Source organism: Canis aureus, chromosome 20 (assembly GCF_053574225.1).
Source record: "Canis aureus isolate CA01 chromosome 20, VMU_Caureus_v.1.0, whole genome shotgun sequence".
NCBI classification, from domain to species: domain Eukaryota; kingdom Metazoa; phylum Chordata; class Mammalia; order Carnivora; family Canidae; genus Canis; species Canis aureus.
This window is the reverse complement of record NC_135630.1, coordinates 59,367,840-59,384,391: the sequence shown is the minus strand read 5'-3', so window position 1 is coordinate 59,384,391 and position 16,552 is coordinate 59,367,840. Positions and strand designations below refer to the sequence as shown.

At 35.2% G+C, this 16,552-nt stretch overlaps 1 protein-coding gene across 7 annotated transcripts in view; it reads right to left on the bottom strand.

Annotated features, from left to right (window-relative positions):
• The window catches only part of RIF1 (replication timing regulatory factor 1), a 49,234-nt gene that overhangs the window by 22,852 nt on the left and 9,830 nt on the right, over nt 1–16,552 (bottom strand). For 6 of the 7 annotated variants that reach the window (XM_077861693.1, XM_077861696.1, XM_077861694.1 and 3 more), the window contains 12 exons: nt 14,094–14,232; nt 11,426–11,577; nt 9,984–10,101; nt 8,764–8,937; nt 8,420–8,530; nt 7,338–7,400; nt 6,814–6,914; nt 4,787–4,873; nt 4,020–4,093; nt 3,612–3,792; nt 2,164–2,271; nt 1,652–1,801 (listed from right to left, as the gene is read on the bottom strand). In XM_077861693.1, coding sequence (XP_077717819.1) covers nt 1,652–1,801; nt 2,164–2,271; nt 3,612–3,792; nt 4,020–4,093; nt 4,787–4,873; nt 6,814–6,914; nt 7,338–7,400; nt 8,420–8,530; nt 8,764–8,937; nt 9,984–10,101; nt 11,426–11,577; nt 14,094–14,232 — 1,458 coding nt within the window. The remainder of the gene's footprint in view (nt 1–1,651; nt 1,802–2,163; nt 2,272–3,611; nt 3,793–4,019; nt 4,094–4,786; nt 4,874–6,813; nt 6,915–7,337; nt 7,401–8,419; nt 8,531–8,763; nt 8,938–9,983; nt 10,102–11,425; nt 11,578–14,093; nt 14,233–16,552) is intronic. The other variant, XM_077861695.1, reaches the window with a different exon arrangement.

Below are 16,552 nucleotides of genomic sequence, written 5' to 3'. Positions count from 1 at the left end.
ACATTTTCAAATACATCAAATTCACAATCAGGGAGACACTTTATGAAGGCTCTCAGAAACAGCTGGTAGGTGAAGATAGCACACTGGAGGATCCTAAACTCACCTCATCCCGCAAATACACCTAAGATCACACCCACAGCATGTCAACCCAGAAAATGACACAGAAACCGGCAGAACATACTTTCTTGTGGCTCAAGGTAGAGAAGAGGCCACATGGACAAAGTAGGAAGGGTAGAGATGCAGGTGGGAACCAACCGGACTCACCCAACATCCCCAGTAGGGAGGCCATTGCAGACACAGGGAAGGAAGCGGAGCAGACCCCAGCCCAGGCACCACAAAGATAAATCACCCTAACATTCGGCTTTGAAAATCTGAAGGGCTTATTTTGAGAGATTTTTGTTTTCTTTTTAAGATTTTATTTATTCATGAGAGACACAGAGAGAGAGGCAGAGACACAGGCAGAGGGAGAAGCAGGCTCCGTGCAGGGAGCCCGATGTGGGACTCAATCCCAGGACCCTGAGATCACAGCCTGAGCCGAATGCAGCCGCTCCACCACTGAGCCACCCAGGGGGTCCCTTATTTTGAGAGTTCTTAAAATCAGTGGGGCTCAACACCTAGAACTTTAAAAAAATCAGCTGGCTGGGCTGGGACTGCCAGCAGAAACTGAGTCCCCACACTTAAAGGGACAGCATAACAAACAACATCACTGAGATCTAGCACAGATACAGCAGTTTGAGAAATGCCTCGAGTACAAGGGAAAGATATTTAGAACGAATCTCCAAACAAGTGCTGGAGGGGCCGTGATCTTTAGGAGACTTATCCAAGAGAAAAAGAGCTGGCAGGGGCAATTTCGCCCCCCAACCCCCAGGTTAAATACATGGACCTACTTTTTTTTAAGTCTACAAACTTCCAAAGGATTGCCTTTAAAGATCTAAGAGGTAGGGGATCCCTGGGTGGCTCAGTGATTTGACGCCTGCCTTTGGCCCAGGGCGCGATCCTGGAGACCCAGGATCGAGTCCCGCTTCAGGCTCCCGGTATGGAGCCTGCTTCTCCCTCTGCCTGTGTCTCTGCCTTGCTCGCTCTCTCTCTCTCTCTCTCTCTCTCTGTGTCTATCATGAATAAATAAATAAATCTTAAAAAAAAAAAAAAAAGATCTAAGAGGCAGCTATGAGAAAGTTGGCTCTAGGATAAGATCCTCATATTGTTTGTTTTTAAGATTTTATTTATTTATTCATGAGAGACAGAGAGAGACAGAGAGAAAGGCAGAGACACAGGCAGAGGGAGAAGTAGGCTCCATGCAGGGAGCCTGACGTGGGACTCGATCCCAGGTCTCCAGGACCAGGCCCTGGGCTGAAGGCAGTGCTAAACCGCTGAGCCACCCGGGTTGCCCAAGATCCTCATATTGTTAATCTAGAATAGCATAGGCACTGAAGGTATGCAACATAGTAGTAAAAATGTACCACCACTGTTAAGGGTCCTGAAACATGGACCTCAGTCATGTAGACCAAAGACACCAAACTGTTTTGTCACACTTGCTTTAGATTAGTCACTTATAAACTAAAAGCATTGTAAATGACAGTTCACAGACATCTCAGTTTATTTGAAAAGTATTCTTTAAAAATAACCAAGGTCAGTACTGGGATAAACTCACTGAAAAGCCTGAATCTTCTAAACTGGACATCATCTTGGAACAAAGTTCCTCACAACACAAATTCTCTTCTGCAGTTGCCACCAAAGCAGCACAGCGGGCAAATGCTCTATATAATTCTGACCAAGTTTTAAGTAAGGTCTTCATGGTGGCCTAAAAGTAACAATATAAAAGAAAATTTAAAACTGTATATCTACATATCAAACACCTAACAGAATGTATACTAAAAAACCACTGGAACATTTAAGGTGTCACAGAAGAGACTAGCATATAGTAAATTTACCTCCCCCACAGAATTCTATTTGAACTGTAATAATGCCACAATACCAGCAATTATCAAAGGTCAAGAGGAATTTCTCTCTTCCTTCAAAATTTTTCTTTACCCTAAACTGATTAAGTCAAAGGAACTCTCATTGCAGGAAAAATTACTGTAGGAATTCATTATAAAGGGTGAAAGAGCATTTTCTAAAAAAAAAAAGTAAATTCCTTAGGTAAAAAATTTGCTATTGCCTTACCACTGGAAATTTCTGTACTGAAAAAATATGGTGTATTGGTAATGTCAATGCACCATATATGGCACTAAAATTATGTTCTAAGGCATCACCTTGATTCACTTCATTGGTCTGAAACAAGAAGAAAATGAAGTTAGACAAATTACCATCTAATTCTAATCCTATGTAGTATTTATTATTTATAGTGAGATAGAATATGTCCCCCAGTACAGAGATGTTCAAGAGGTGGTAAATTCTTAACTCCTATAATTGTGAATATGACCTTATTTGGAAACAGGGACTTTGCAGACGTAATCAGGTTAAAATAAAGGCATCCTGGATTAGGATGGGCCCTAATCCAATAATTGGTGTTCTTGTAAGAAAAATGGAATTTGGATAGACAAAATAGAGGTAAGAATACCATGGAAGATGGAGGGAGACTGTGTCTATAATCCTAGGAACAATCAAGAATTGCCAGAACAAAAGGAAGGTAAGCAAGAATTCTTGCTTCAAGGTCCACAAGAAACCAGGCCTGCCAATACACAGATTTTAGATTTCTGGGTTCCAAAGATACAAGAAAATAAATCCTTGTTGTTTTAAGCCTCCAGCTTGTGATAACCTGTTATAGCAACCCTGAGAAACAATGCATGGTGTTTAAGTCCTAAAAAAGACTCCTAGAGGGAACTCCAAAATCCTTTACTATACACAGAAGTTAGGATTCAAGCAAGGACTTATAAACCTCTGCTATCCTTCAAACAGTAGGAAAGTAGGATTGTAAACTTTTTTCTTTCAGAAGAATGTCTAAATGATGTAACTGAACTTAGTAGTGAAAATAACTGACTACACTATCATTAATAAACTCTGGAGTATTCGTTTCATTTGAGAATTACAGTGAAGTATTTCCCAGAAAATACTTCCATTTAAAGACTGATAAAGCAGCTGATGAACCATTCATTAATTCTGACAAAAAAGGTGAGCTCCACACGCTGCCAAAAAATGTCAGTTTATTAAATATTTATACGCAAGGATTAGTCAACTCAACAGATTACAGTTTAGGGACTACCATATGGCTTTGAGGTATTCACCAACTGACTTGCCCATGGAAATCTTAAGAATATACAATCTAGTCAAGATGACCATTATTATTCCTCATAGTAAAATACTGAAAAGAACTCAAAATACAAATATGAGAAGTTAAATGTAACAACATATCTGAGTTCTGGCTTTATAATCACTACTGGAGAAAAGGGAGCTCATGTGTTCCCATTAAGTTATATTTTCTCAAGTAAGGCAGAAATGCAACGAAAAGAAGTCAACTAATATAAAGAATAGGAATCCCACAGAAAAAAATACTTCACATTTTTTCTATTCAAATTCAAACTTCTATTTATTGCTCCATGTGCTGTTCCAACAAGAAAAAAAGGAAAATATTTCTTAAGCTTTAACGGAAACATGCAGCACTTACGACATACCTGATTAATCAATTCGATTAATGGAGTAACTATAATACTCCACATTCTCCAGAGATGCTCCTTGTTTTCCAACAGCTTTGCGTTTTGGTTAATAACATTCAAAACAGAGTCACTGAAAGCTAATGGTGAAGTTGGACCAGAAAGGACACAGACTACAAGTGTTTCCAGATTGAGAAAAAACCTGAAGAAAAAATTTCGAGCCATGCATTAACTAGTGCTTTTTGCCAGAATATATGTTACGCTACTACAAAATCCTAAAAACAACTGACAACGAAACAAGAAATGATAAATTCCAAGCCTCACTTTGATTTAATTTAAAAAGATGATATAGCATATAAACTCAAAAAAGAATCTCATTCATCAAATAACGACCTTTCCAAGATAAATAAAAAGACTAGTTTCAATTACCTCTCATCTTCTACACCATATTCCAGCAGATTATTGTTGAAAATTAACCGAATTAAGAACAAAGCAGGAGTTCCCTGAAGAAAGATGGGAGATTACAGTCAATCTTCTTGTTATAAGTATAACCTTGTTACACTTGTTTTCTACAATTATGTAAAGCTAATTTTAATTTTAAGCTAAAGAAACTTAACTTTTAATATTACTTAGGATAGGATACAACAGTAGCAAAAATATTTCTAAACTGCAAACAAAAATCATTATATTGATAGCTGTATATTAATGATGAAAAGCTTTTTATTAAAAAAAAAAAAAAAAAAAAGAAAAGCTTTTTATTAACAGCTATTACATCTACATGAAAAATGGAGGAATGGTATATTCCAGATATAAAAAGAACATGAAGTTAAAACTTGTTGTACCAATAAATACCTAACATCCTATAGATATTAAGTTTATTTCACCATAATTAAAGCCACTATTATTATGCTTCCAAATTTTAAAATAGCAACCACTAATTACTATGTATAAGCAAATAAAAACTTTATTTCTATGACTTTTTGTGTAAATCAGAAAATAGTTCCATTAATAGTGCCATATTTAATTTTTTACATTAATCTATTACTTTATCAGTTTTTCCTCTAACATAATCAGCAAACCCAAACCAAATTCTCTCAAACTTTTAATCTAAGTTTTACAATTTTAAGGAAAAAAAACTATCATGGAATTTAATCTTTTGGCTAATTTAATTGCATCACTGCACTTAAGATACTTGCATTAAGAATATCCATATTAGAAACCTGATATGCTGGTGAACCTAATACTTTCTGGGGCAGTCCTTTAATTGTAATTTCCATGAGGACCTAAGAGAGATAAAAAGTTGTGTTGCAAATTAGCCACATAAATATTTCGCTTAGTAAAAATCCAGTACTGTTAACTATATTTTTCATTTAATAGTTTACTGTTAAGTAATGTTCATTAATATAACAGATTCTCAGTGCAAGAAGTTCGAATACAATGTTTATATATTAATGTATGTATTTACATTAGTTTTAAAAGTTCAAATATAGAAACAAAAAATAAAATGACAAAGTCCTCCTTTATCTCCAGGGAAAATATCAATACTATGAGTTTGTGAAGTTTATTTTTCTAGACTTTCTAAATTTCCATATATTTAAATACACAGTGAAACCAAACTTCCCAGACTATCTCATATATATTCTTTTATACCATTAATAACATACTGTGAGATGCTCTGCAATAAACCTTTATCTGTTAGAATTTTCACATCAATATATATACATAGGCATTCTTGGGACGCCTGGGTGGCTCAGCGGTTAAACGTCTGCCCTCTGCCCAGGGTGTGGTCCTGGACTCCCAGGATCGAGTCCCATATCAGGCTCCTGCATGGAACCTGCTTCCCCCTCTGCCTCTCTCTTTCTGTCTCTCGTGAATAAATAAAATCTTAAAAAAAAAAAAAATATATATATATATACATATAGGCATTCTTAACTGCTACATGAATGTGCATAGTTTATTCATCAAAACATTTTTCTATTAATAGCCCTTGAGGCCTTTTTTTAATGCCACAAAAAAAGATCTTCTGTAATGAATTATGTATCCACTAGTGCCAGAAGCAAGTATTTCAAGACTATTAACTGGAAGCTGGGTCTGAAGACACATCTCTCAAATATGACAGGGCCTATCAAACTGCCACTCATAATTATTATTATACTGCTATTAATCTGAACTACATAACAAGTGACATAATGACTTCACATAAAGGGTTGTGTTAGTTAAAATGTGCTTTGTTTGACTCTCTCACTTGAATCAGACACTAATGATCATAATACTAAACAGCATTTGTAGACTCATTTATTTTGTTCCTGACCCATCATGTTCTGCATACATTACTTATAAAGCTATTACTGTATTTCCTTCACAAAAGGGAAGAGTAGAAAAACTGAGCAAGATTACTCAGCTAATAAATGGGCAGGGAGAGTCAACCTACACTGCTCCAGAGCCCGTGCTGTTAACCACTATGATCTACTACCTTCTGGAAGACCCAGAAGGAATTTAAGTAGGGTACACTTTACTCCATCTGCGGGTATCTTGGGATACTATTATAAAAAGTACACCCAGTTTGTTTTTTCCTTCTCTACTATATAGGATAAAAATGGTGTTTAACGTCAAAGACATTACCTCAGTTAAACAGAGGTAACTTAAATTGCCTAAGTTCCCCAAGATTACCAGGTATTTTCTTAAAAGTACAAAGTAACAATTAGTGGAGCTCAGCAATCTTATAAAATTAGTGTTCACCTGAGTTTCCTCAGTTCAAGTTTCATGTCCTTTACCCCGTTTCCTATGTATGGCTCATTCTTATGACACTGGAAGATTTTTGTATCACCAGTATACTCATTTACTTTATTGAGGTTTCCAATGACTGGAGTCAATAGAATAACATTTATTACAGGGCTAAATTACTGATAAATATTGATATAAAATGTCTTTTTAAAACTCGGTCAGGAGACACCTGGGTGGCTCAAATGGTTAAGGATCCAACTCTTGGTATCAACTCAGGTCATAAGCTCAAGACCTTCCTGGGGATTCACACTCAGTGCAGTCTGCTGGAGATTCTTTCCCACTCCTCCCCCTCTCTTATTTCTCTCACTTGTATGCAAAGATTTCTCTAAAAAAATTTTTAATCTTAAGGAAAAAAAAAACCTGGTCTATGTAAGTATCTTCAATAAAAAATTCTATTTCAGAGTATGACTTTTGAGTTCTAGCACATAATTATACTTACCAGTGTTTTTGATACAGGAAATACTTCTGACTTCACTATGCTTTCTAAAGATTTTAATAAGAGGGTCAAAACTTCAGAACCTGGTCTCTCTTTTTTGTTACCTATCAAAAAGCAAAAGGAAGAATGTAGTTCTAAATATGCAAGTATTTTTATGGGAAAAAATATAGTATTTTTGGGAATAACATATGCTTAGCTATGAAACATTGATTTTTAAAAAATATATCAAACAGCTTTATTTAAAAGTAAAGTCCGGGGCACATGGGTGGCTCAATCGGTTAACCACCTGCCTTCAGCTCCAGTCATAATCCCACGGTCCTGGAAGTAAGTCTCACATCAGGCTCCCTGATCCCATAGGGATCCTCCTTCCTGTCTCCCTCCCTTCTCTCATGAATAAATAATTCTTTAAAATAAGATGAAAGTCTAGAACCTATACACTTCAAAAATACACTCTAAAAAATAGTATTTACAAAAGCCAAACAAAAATTTAGTGCTATAAAAATCATTTGATCAGTTATAGTAGTTACCTGATTCAATAACTGACTTCATCAAGCTTATCAGCTCCTTCCAAATAGCATTGACAACTACATCTGCCAAACAAAACAAACTTTAGAATACAGTAGATAGGACTATAAAAGCTCACCTTTTTATCCTTACACCAAATAAATAAGTTGAGCAATACTTAGAATATACTTCTTATAATATTCAACCTTATAATCAGTTTATGAAACACTATCACAACAAAGAATTATTTCTGCAAACTCATCAATACTGGGTCATGTAACTTAATTAACAGTGATTATTTTCTCTTTTTTTCTATTATCTGCATTTTCTTTACTGAACACCTTTTGCTTCTGAGACAAGGAAAAAAAAATCGAAATTTCAAAAGAACACCTGAAACATCCTAGAAAGAAATCTCCCAGCCAGTTAAATAGCTAACTATTTCACTTTTGAAATTTCATCTTAATATCTGATAGACCATCAGGACGCCCAGGTGGCTCAGCAGTCAAGTGTCTGCCTTTGGCTTAGAGCCTGATCTCGGGATCGAGTCCCATACCCGGCTCCCTGCATGGAGCCTGCTTCTCTCTATGCCTATGTCTCTGTCTCTCTCATGAATAAAATAAATCTTAAAAAAAAAAAAAAAAAAAAAACCTCTGGGGCAGCCCGGGTGGCTCAGCGGTTTAGCACCGCCTTCAGCCCAGGGCGTGGTCCTGGAGACCCAGGATCGAGTCCCATGTAGGGCTCCCTGCAGGAAGCCTGCTTCTCCCTCTGCCTCTCTATCTCTCTCATGATAAATAAATAAAATCTTAAAAGAAAATCTGATAGACTATCACACACAGGAGGAGTTTAAGTGTAGATACTGGGGCCATAGAGCCCAAGTCTGAATCACAGCTCCACCACTTACCACGTGACGTTATTTACTCCTCTACATAACACAATTTCCTCAGCTGAGAATTGGACTAAAAGAGAAGGTTACTGTGAGGATTTATATGTAAAGTTCTTGGAGCGCAATTTGGCCAAAATATGGCACTATATAAATATTTGTTATTTTACTTTCTTTGTAAACACAGGATTAAACAAATAAAAAAATCTTCTCTTAAATATTTACCAGAAGCATCTTTTCCAACCGCAACAAAGCTATCATGAACAGCAGTGATAAGTGTATTTGCATGTTTGGAAAAAAAAGAAGAGCTGCTGATTAACGGATGTTCAAGCGGCTCTAAAATATAAAAAAGAGAAAAAAACAATTATGCCAAACCAAAGTTTTATGAAATAAACATCGTAATATAAAATTTTAGGTGGTCTGACATGTGTTTTCTATTAAAAAGATTTAGACTTATTTCATACATGATTACAGAATATTTTGGCTTTGGGGAAAATAAACATCTTCCCGCCTTAAAGAACCATGCTCTGAACGGTTTTAAAAAAATACATACATACATACATAAATACCTAAACTCAGTACGAGTTTGTTTTGCTTAGCAAAACTCAAGACTTCTGGACCCAACAAAAAATGAAGCAGCATTTCAAGTCCCAAAAGTTGAATAGAGGGGATTGTGGCCATTCCACCTAAATTTGAACTTAAATTCATCCGGGGAGTTACAGTAGTTCCAAATGGGGAAGCACCTTAAAAAAAAAAAAAAAAAAAAGTTATAGTTGCTTAAATTACCTACCCAAATGAATATATTGTTGACTTCATTTCAATGAAACGTATCTTTATAAATAAAAAGGTTCTCTCAAATGAAAGTTGAATTTTTGCTTAAAGCCCACAACAGAGTTCCTAATTATCTTACTAGGTGAAGAACAAGATTAGTGTTATACATCATTTAAATGCATACAATTATGAAGCATTAATCTATACTTTGAAAATTATGGAGGCATTCCTGCCACTTAAATATAAAAATCTGACTAGAAGAGCTAACATAAATAGCAAATCATATTCTTTCAATGAAGAACATGATATACATATATATATGTATATACACGCACACACACTAAGCCACTTTAAAAAAAAAGGTTTTTTTTTTTTAATTTGTTTGTTGGGGGCGGGGTACAGGGAGAGAATCTCAAGCAGACATTGTGTGGAGCCCAACTTGGGGCTAAATCGCATGATCCTGAGAACATGACCAGAGCAGAAATCAAGAGTCAACACTTAATCAACTGGGCCATCCAGGCAACCCCTAGGCCAATTTTTTTTTTTTAAACATCTGTTAAAATCTGTTTTTAATATAAGCTGTAAGATTCTGGTTCTGAAACAAATACAAGAGTCACTGTAATACACATCTCCCATGTATAGTGGAAAAACGTTGATCTTTTCCCAATTACAACAATGCAATTACAACAGCAACACGTAAGAAAATAATTAGTACAGAACAAACTTTGTGATTAGGAGTCAAAATTATAAAGTCCTTCATTTTATGTGAATAACTGAGTAAAGGCTTCATTCAAGTCCTTTTTGAAAATAAAAAAGAGGGGCACCTGGATGGCTCAGTAGTTGAGCGTCTGCCTTCGGCTCAGGGGGTGATTCCGGGGTCCTGGGATCAAGTCCCATATCAGGCTCCCCACAGAAGGCTGCTTCTCCCTTTGTCTTTCCCTCTTTGTGTCTCTCATGAATAAATAAAATCTTAAGAAAAAAAAGAAAAGAAAAAACCCCAACTATGTCTACCTCTTACCTTTGTGTATAGGAGTCATAGGACTTAAACCTGGAGAAGCAGCTACACGAGACGAACTGCCTTGAGCTGAAGCATTAGAATCGATGCTTATTGTACTTTGAATCAGAGGCACGCACACCTATTGGGGTTAAAAGCAAAAAAAGGGAAACTATCTCTAAACTACCTAATTGCCATATATTTTTAAAGTCTTGCATGATTACAGTTAAATTTAAGAAGTAATCTGAATTCTTTTGATATGCTGAGTCCTAGCTGTTTGGATGCACTGGCTAAAAACTAAAATTGAAAAAGTAAAAATTTTTATTACAACTTTATTTGCCCAATAAATGGGTACTATCTATAAATTTCAGCTCTAAATTCCAGATGGGAGATCAGACACCTAAATAATGCCTGAGTTTTAATGCTATCGGTACACTCATTTTAAACTTTTAAAAAATGCACCATAAAAAAATTTGAACTGAGACAACTTCAAACTTGTTTCTAATCATTCCAGTACCAATCAAATCTAGCCAATGCATAAATTATACCGATGAATGTGTGGGACAACTGGGTAAGATTAGGCTACTTAGGACTTCATAATGGTAGAACTTGGAATAATTATGTTCCCATTACATATTATCATTAGTGTCCAATTCCAATTAATTCATGCTGTCAAGCTGAAAAGCCTTAACACACTAAATGTAATGATTACAAGTCTAAAAATTTGCCAAAAAACATAATTTTATTATAAACCCAATTTCCAATAACATATTCACTACCATGCAATTACGTATAGACCAGAAGTACTACAGATTTAAAAAGTAAGATACACTTCAAAATCCCAGATAAACAATAAAGAAATGAAGAAGATAAAAGAAGTTATCAGAGCCATCTTTTTTTACTTATTATACAAAAACACAGAAACCAAGGATGGGACTAACTGCAAAACGAGGACAGTATACTTAAGATTAATAAGTCTTATATCTAAATGCCAGCAAGGATATCAAAACCTAAAAAAAATGTGTAAAATCATTTATAATACTAAAAAGCTATGCTGGGATCAAATGATTTGTTACTATTAGGTGGCCTAGAAATAGGAGATACAAAAGATATCCAACTTATCAACCCAGTGTAGAACTTGATTCCTATTTCAGTAATACTGATTTTATTCTCAATTACATTCTAAACCCTTTGAAATTTCTTTTAAAAAATTCTCAAAATGGCTTTAGAATAAGAATAGATATTTGAGTGATTGTTGGTTGAGAAAGCTTTAGAGGCTCCATTTCACACAACTGCAGAGTATTTTCTGAGGAAACTAAACCCAAGTTCTGTGTTAGGAAAAAATGATCTGTTATATATATAGTGTGGTCTGCTAATACAGCAAACTTAACACTGAAAGATTAGATTGTTAAGAATTTAAGAATGCATTAAGACACACCACACATTTTAGTCAACACTTTTATTACCTGTTCAAAATTGGCAGGAAGATGAGGTCCAAGTCTCATCAGTAGATACCACCAGACTTCTAGTTTTGTTAGTGCTAGAGTTTCTGTTCTCACATGGATGGAACTCAAAGGCTGCATTAACAACTTGAGTCTTTTTGCACTGCATAGTATTTCTTAAAATAAGCACATGGGTTAAAACATGTGAGAGCTAAAGACTAAATTTCAGGAACAAGTCTCCTTTATCATTGCAAGAGAATGAATTAAAAAATTTTATCACCAGCTTGTTAGACCTCAAAATTTCACTTGGACAGAGTCTACTGCAACTAGACTACATACAATTAGGCCAAAGAAATGAGAGGAAAAGAAAAAAAAAAGTAATGTGTATTAGATATTGTGTGTGCCAAGGACGATTTTCCTACCAAGGGACATTTGGCAACGTCTACAGTATCTCTGGTTGTTAGACCCGGAAGGCAGGAGAACGGAAGATGCTGCTGGTCTACTAGGTTACACATCCAAGGATCCTGCTAGATGGACCTTGAACACACAGGGCAGTCCTCCACAACAACTGTCCAGCCCAATGTCCCATGTGAGTTCAACAACTCGGGTACATAAGACAAGACTTCTGTGCTCAAGTAACTTATCAAAAGGACTTAAATAGGATCTTGAAACGTGTCAAGCCACATATCTGATGGGATGGCATTCATGTTTCTGACAGCTATTTGACCATTTGACTTTCACAATTAATATTTCTATAAAGAAAATAAGGTCAAATCACTATGGGAACAAATTCTCAAATCCTTAACTTGTATTCTACTTATGAGAGGAGCTCCACAATAATATCCCTATAGCAGAAATTGCCAATCGCCATTCATTTTTAGATACAAGACCTGATTCAATCAGAACACCCAATTTTTTATTTCTTTATCTAGTCTCCCATTCAGCCATTCTACCCAATGAGATTTAAGAGCAACTGTATATGGAATCTCTAGAAGGCTCCAGAGATACATGGCTCAGCTGAGAAGTTAATTTTTGCTCTTTTGCCTTCTCCCCTTCCCATAATCTACAACCAAGTAGACTGAAGATGACCGAACAGAAAAGACGGGCATCTGATTCCCTAAGATTTCCTGGATCCGTAATACTAGGGATGGACTCGAGCTCTGGACTTATTTCAAATGAATTAACGTTTTATTTATCTTAAGTCTTCTTATGTCTATTTTATGCTTTAACACTCAACCATACATAATTGCAACAGATTAGCCTAGAACAGTAACTTACATTACCAGTTCATAAAGAACAAAAAGGTAACATTTGCAATTAAAATTTCTGCCTGGCAACATACTTTTACCAATATTTTTAATAAAATTACAGTTAACAAAAATAATCACCTTACAGAAAACAACAAAACGAGGAAGAGAAAGGATTATTAATGGTCTTTGGCAGAGAAAAATATACGATGAAACCAGTATCATTTAGCTGATCTATAAACATACAATATTGATTATATTTAAGATTAACTACCTAGGGATCCCTGGGTGGCGCAGCTGTTTGGCGCCTGCCTTTGGCCCAGGGCGCGATCCTGGAGACCCGGGATCGAATCCCACATCGGGCTCCCAGTGCATGGAGCCTGCTTCTCCCTCTGCCTGTGTCTCTGCCTCTCTCTCTCTATCATAAATAAATAAAAATTAAAAAAAAAAAATTTAAAAAAAAAATAAAAAAAAAAAGATTAACTACCTGATTAAGTAGGTACTCCTACTGACCTATTCTTGGGCTATATACTCATTCTCATATATATAGGTGACCTCTGAACAAGGGTTTGAATTGCATGGGTCCACTTATACACAGACTTTTTTTTCTTTTTACAGTACAGTACTACAAATGTATTTTCTCTTATGATTTTCTTGTCATTTCTTTGCTCTAGCTTACTTTATTGTAAAGATTAGAGCATGTAATACACATAGCAGACAAGATACGGGTTAATGGACTATTTATGTTATTGGTAAGGCTTCTATAGTCAACAGCAGGCTATTTGCAGTTAAATTTGAGGGAAAGTGAAAAGTTACACGCAGTGGGATGTTGGTATCCCCAACCTTCCCACTGCTCAAAGGTCAACTGTGTATCAAACACCTCCACTAGACAATAGGAGCTAAGGTAAACCAAAAGGAATCACTTGTATATATTAATAACCCACCATTAGGCACGTTTGAAAGGTACTGAAAGAAAAAAGTTTATTGATCATGTTTCACAGCAATCAAAATGGTTTCCTATCATCTATTGGCTTATGTGACCTTTGATAAACTATTTACTCTCTCTAAAAGAGTGATCATCATAATAGACTGGAGATACTAAGTATGATCAAATTAGAGGTACCTGAAGTGCTCAACTAAGTGTTGGAACATACTAAGAAAGTCACAAATGCTATCTGTCACTTTGTTCAGTTTTTGAAATAGCTTAAAACAAATTTTGTATCTGTGATTTTTCAATAATGCCTAAGCTTTTAAATTCTATTTAGCTACAAGCTTATTTTCTTAAAAAAAAAAAAAAAATTTTCAAAAGGTTAAGTTTCAATATAGACTCCAAGAAATCGAAAAGGAAAAAAAAAAAAAAAAAGAAATCAAAAAGGCCTTGTTCATCTCACTTGAGTAAAATTCATTTAAAAAAAAAAAAAAGTCAATTTTAAAATATTACTTACCTGGATTCAAAGCAAAATTATCTATTAGACTCTTCCAAGCAATAAAAGCTATTTTTTTAATCATGGGTGCCCCACTACGAAATCCTAGTTCTTCCAGCTGTAACAGAGAATTAATGAAACTCCCACTTCGATGCAAGGTCTAAAAATGAAAAATCATTACAAAGTTATTTATCTACCTAAAACAATATGTAGATATTATTATTATTCATTTATCTAAGTCATTATTAGCTATGTAAAATCTTAAAATTTTAACGTTTAAAATGTCCTGAATCCTATATATGCACATTCAAAACTCAAGATCACAGAATCTAATCCTCCATCAATTAGATAACGGATAAACATTAGAGAAAATTAGGAAGGTAAGAGAAATCCCAAATCTTACCAACATAGTATCAAAAAAATGGTGTCCCTTTGGGGGGGAAAAAAAAAATCAGAGTATTTAAAATTTAAGATAAAATAAGAAATGTTGAACCTTGAAACTAATAAAAATAGCTTTTCCAAATACACTGAAATAAACAGGAAAAAGTTAAAGGAAAAAAGGACAAATGACAAGTAAACAACGCATCACAAAGAAACACATACATTAAAAAAATGAAACAGCAATTGTAGCTATAAATCACATATAAACTGAATAGCACATAAACAAACAGAAAGTAACTTGCTAAGAAAATCAAAGAATTCATAAAAAAGCTACTAAAGCTAGTAAAATAAATTCAGCAGTTACAGAGTATACAAGATCAAGACACAAAAACTAGCTGTGGTTCTACACAACAGCAACAATCTGAAAAGGTAATTAGGTAAGGAATTCCATTTACAATAGCACTGAAAAGAATTAAATACTCAGGAATAAATCAAACCAAAGAAAAGACTTCTACGCTACAAGCTACAAAATATAGCTAGAAAACATTTAAATAGACCTAAATAAATGGAAAGCCATTCCACATTAAAGTACAAAGTTTTAATACCATTAAAATGTTAGTGTTATACAGAGCAATCTACAGATTCAACAAAATCTCTATTACAAGTCCAGCAGCCTTTTTCACAAAAAAGCTCATCTTCAAATTCCTTATGGAATTGCCAAGAGCCCCAAACAGCCAAATCAATTTTGAAAGAATAAATTTAAAAGAACTTACACTTGCCTTCCAAATTTACTTCAAAAGTGAAATAAAATTAAAACATATGGAAATGGCATAAGGGACCCCGGGTCTCAAAAAGTTAAGCACAGTACTACTATATGACCCAGCAATTCCACTCTTACACATATATCCAAAAGAATGAAAAGCAGAGAATCCAACATATATTTGTACATCAATGTTTATGGCAGCATTATTCACAGTAGCCAAAATGTAAAAACAAGCCAAGTGTCTGCCAACAAATTATAATAAAATGTAAATAAAATGTAATCTAAATAAAAATGTTATAGAGTAAAATATTATTCAGCCCTAAGAATGAAATTTATTAAATGCCTGCTACTACATGAATAGAACTTGAAAAAATTACATATAGAGACAGCAAATAGAACAGCAGCGACCAGATGTTGGTGGTAGGGCAGTAGAAGGAGTCATCGTTTAACATGTATAAAGTTGGGAGATGATGAAAACGTTCTGGGGGACGCTTGGGTGGCTCAGTGGTTGAGCACCTGCCTTCAGCCCAGGGCGTGATCCTGAAGTCCTGGGATCAAGTCCCATGTCGGGCTCCCTGCCTGGAGCTTGCTTCTCCCTCTGCCTGTGTCTCTGCCTCTTTCTCTGGGTCTCTCATGAATAAATACATAAATAAAAAATCTTTAAAAAAAGAAAATGTTCTGGGTATAGATAGTGATGTTTACACAACTTGTGTATGTGTTCAATGCACTCAACTGTATACGTACGATGGTATGATAAATGTTTATTCGCTACAATAAAAAAAAAAAAAAAAATCCCTTCCCCTCAAAAGAAACAAACAAACAACCTGGCTTAAAGGCAAAACATATAGTTGATCCTCACTAACCATCAATGTTAAGTTCTGTGAAGCCCACCACAGAACAAGTACTGAGCCACTGCTCCTAGGGAAGATGCAGGTTAGGTTCCTATGAGAACTTTTCTGTCAACCAAATGACCTTAACCTTGTTTCCTATTTATTTCTGTTTAAAGATACCATATGTATTGTTGATTCACTAACACTGAACTCTTAGCCAGTAACACTGTACCTCACGCCTGAAGAGTGTGTACATAATATGTGTAATCTCTCCCAGGGCACATCACAGTCTTCCTGTGCTTAGGAACCATGGACAACACTTTGGCACTAAGCTTGGGGGCCATTTAAAACTAAATTCACCAAGGTAAACCACAAAATGTGGAAAATGTGTCACTAAGATTATGAAAAGGACATGTGGGGTTTTTTTTGTTTTTTTGTTTTTTTAAGATTTTGAGAGAGCACTCACAAGCAGAGGGAAGGGCAGAGGGAGAAGCAGGCTCTCCACT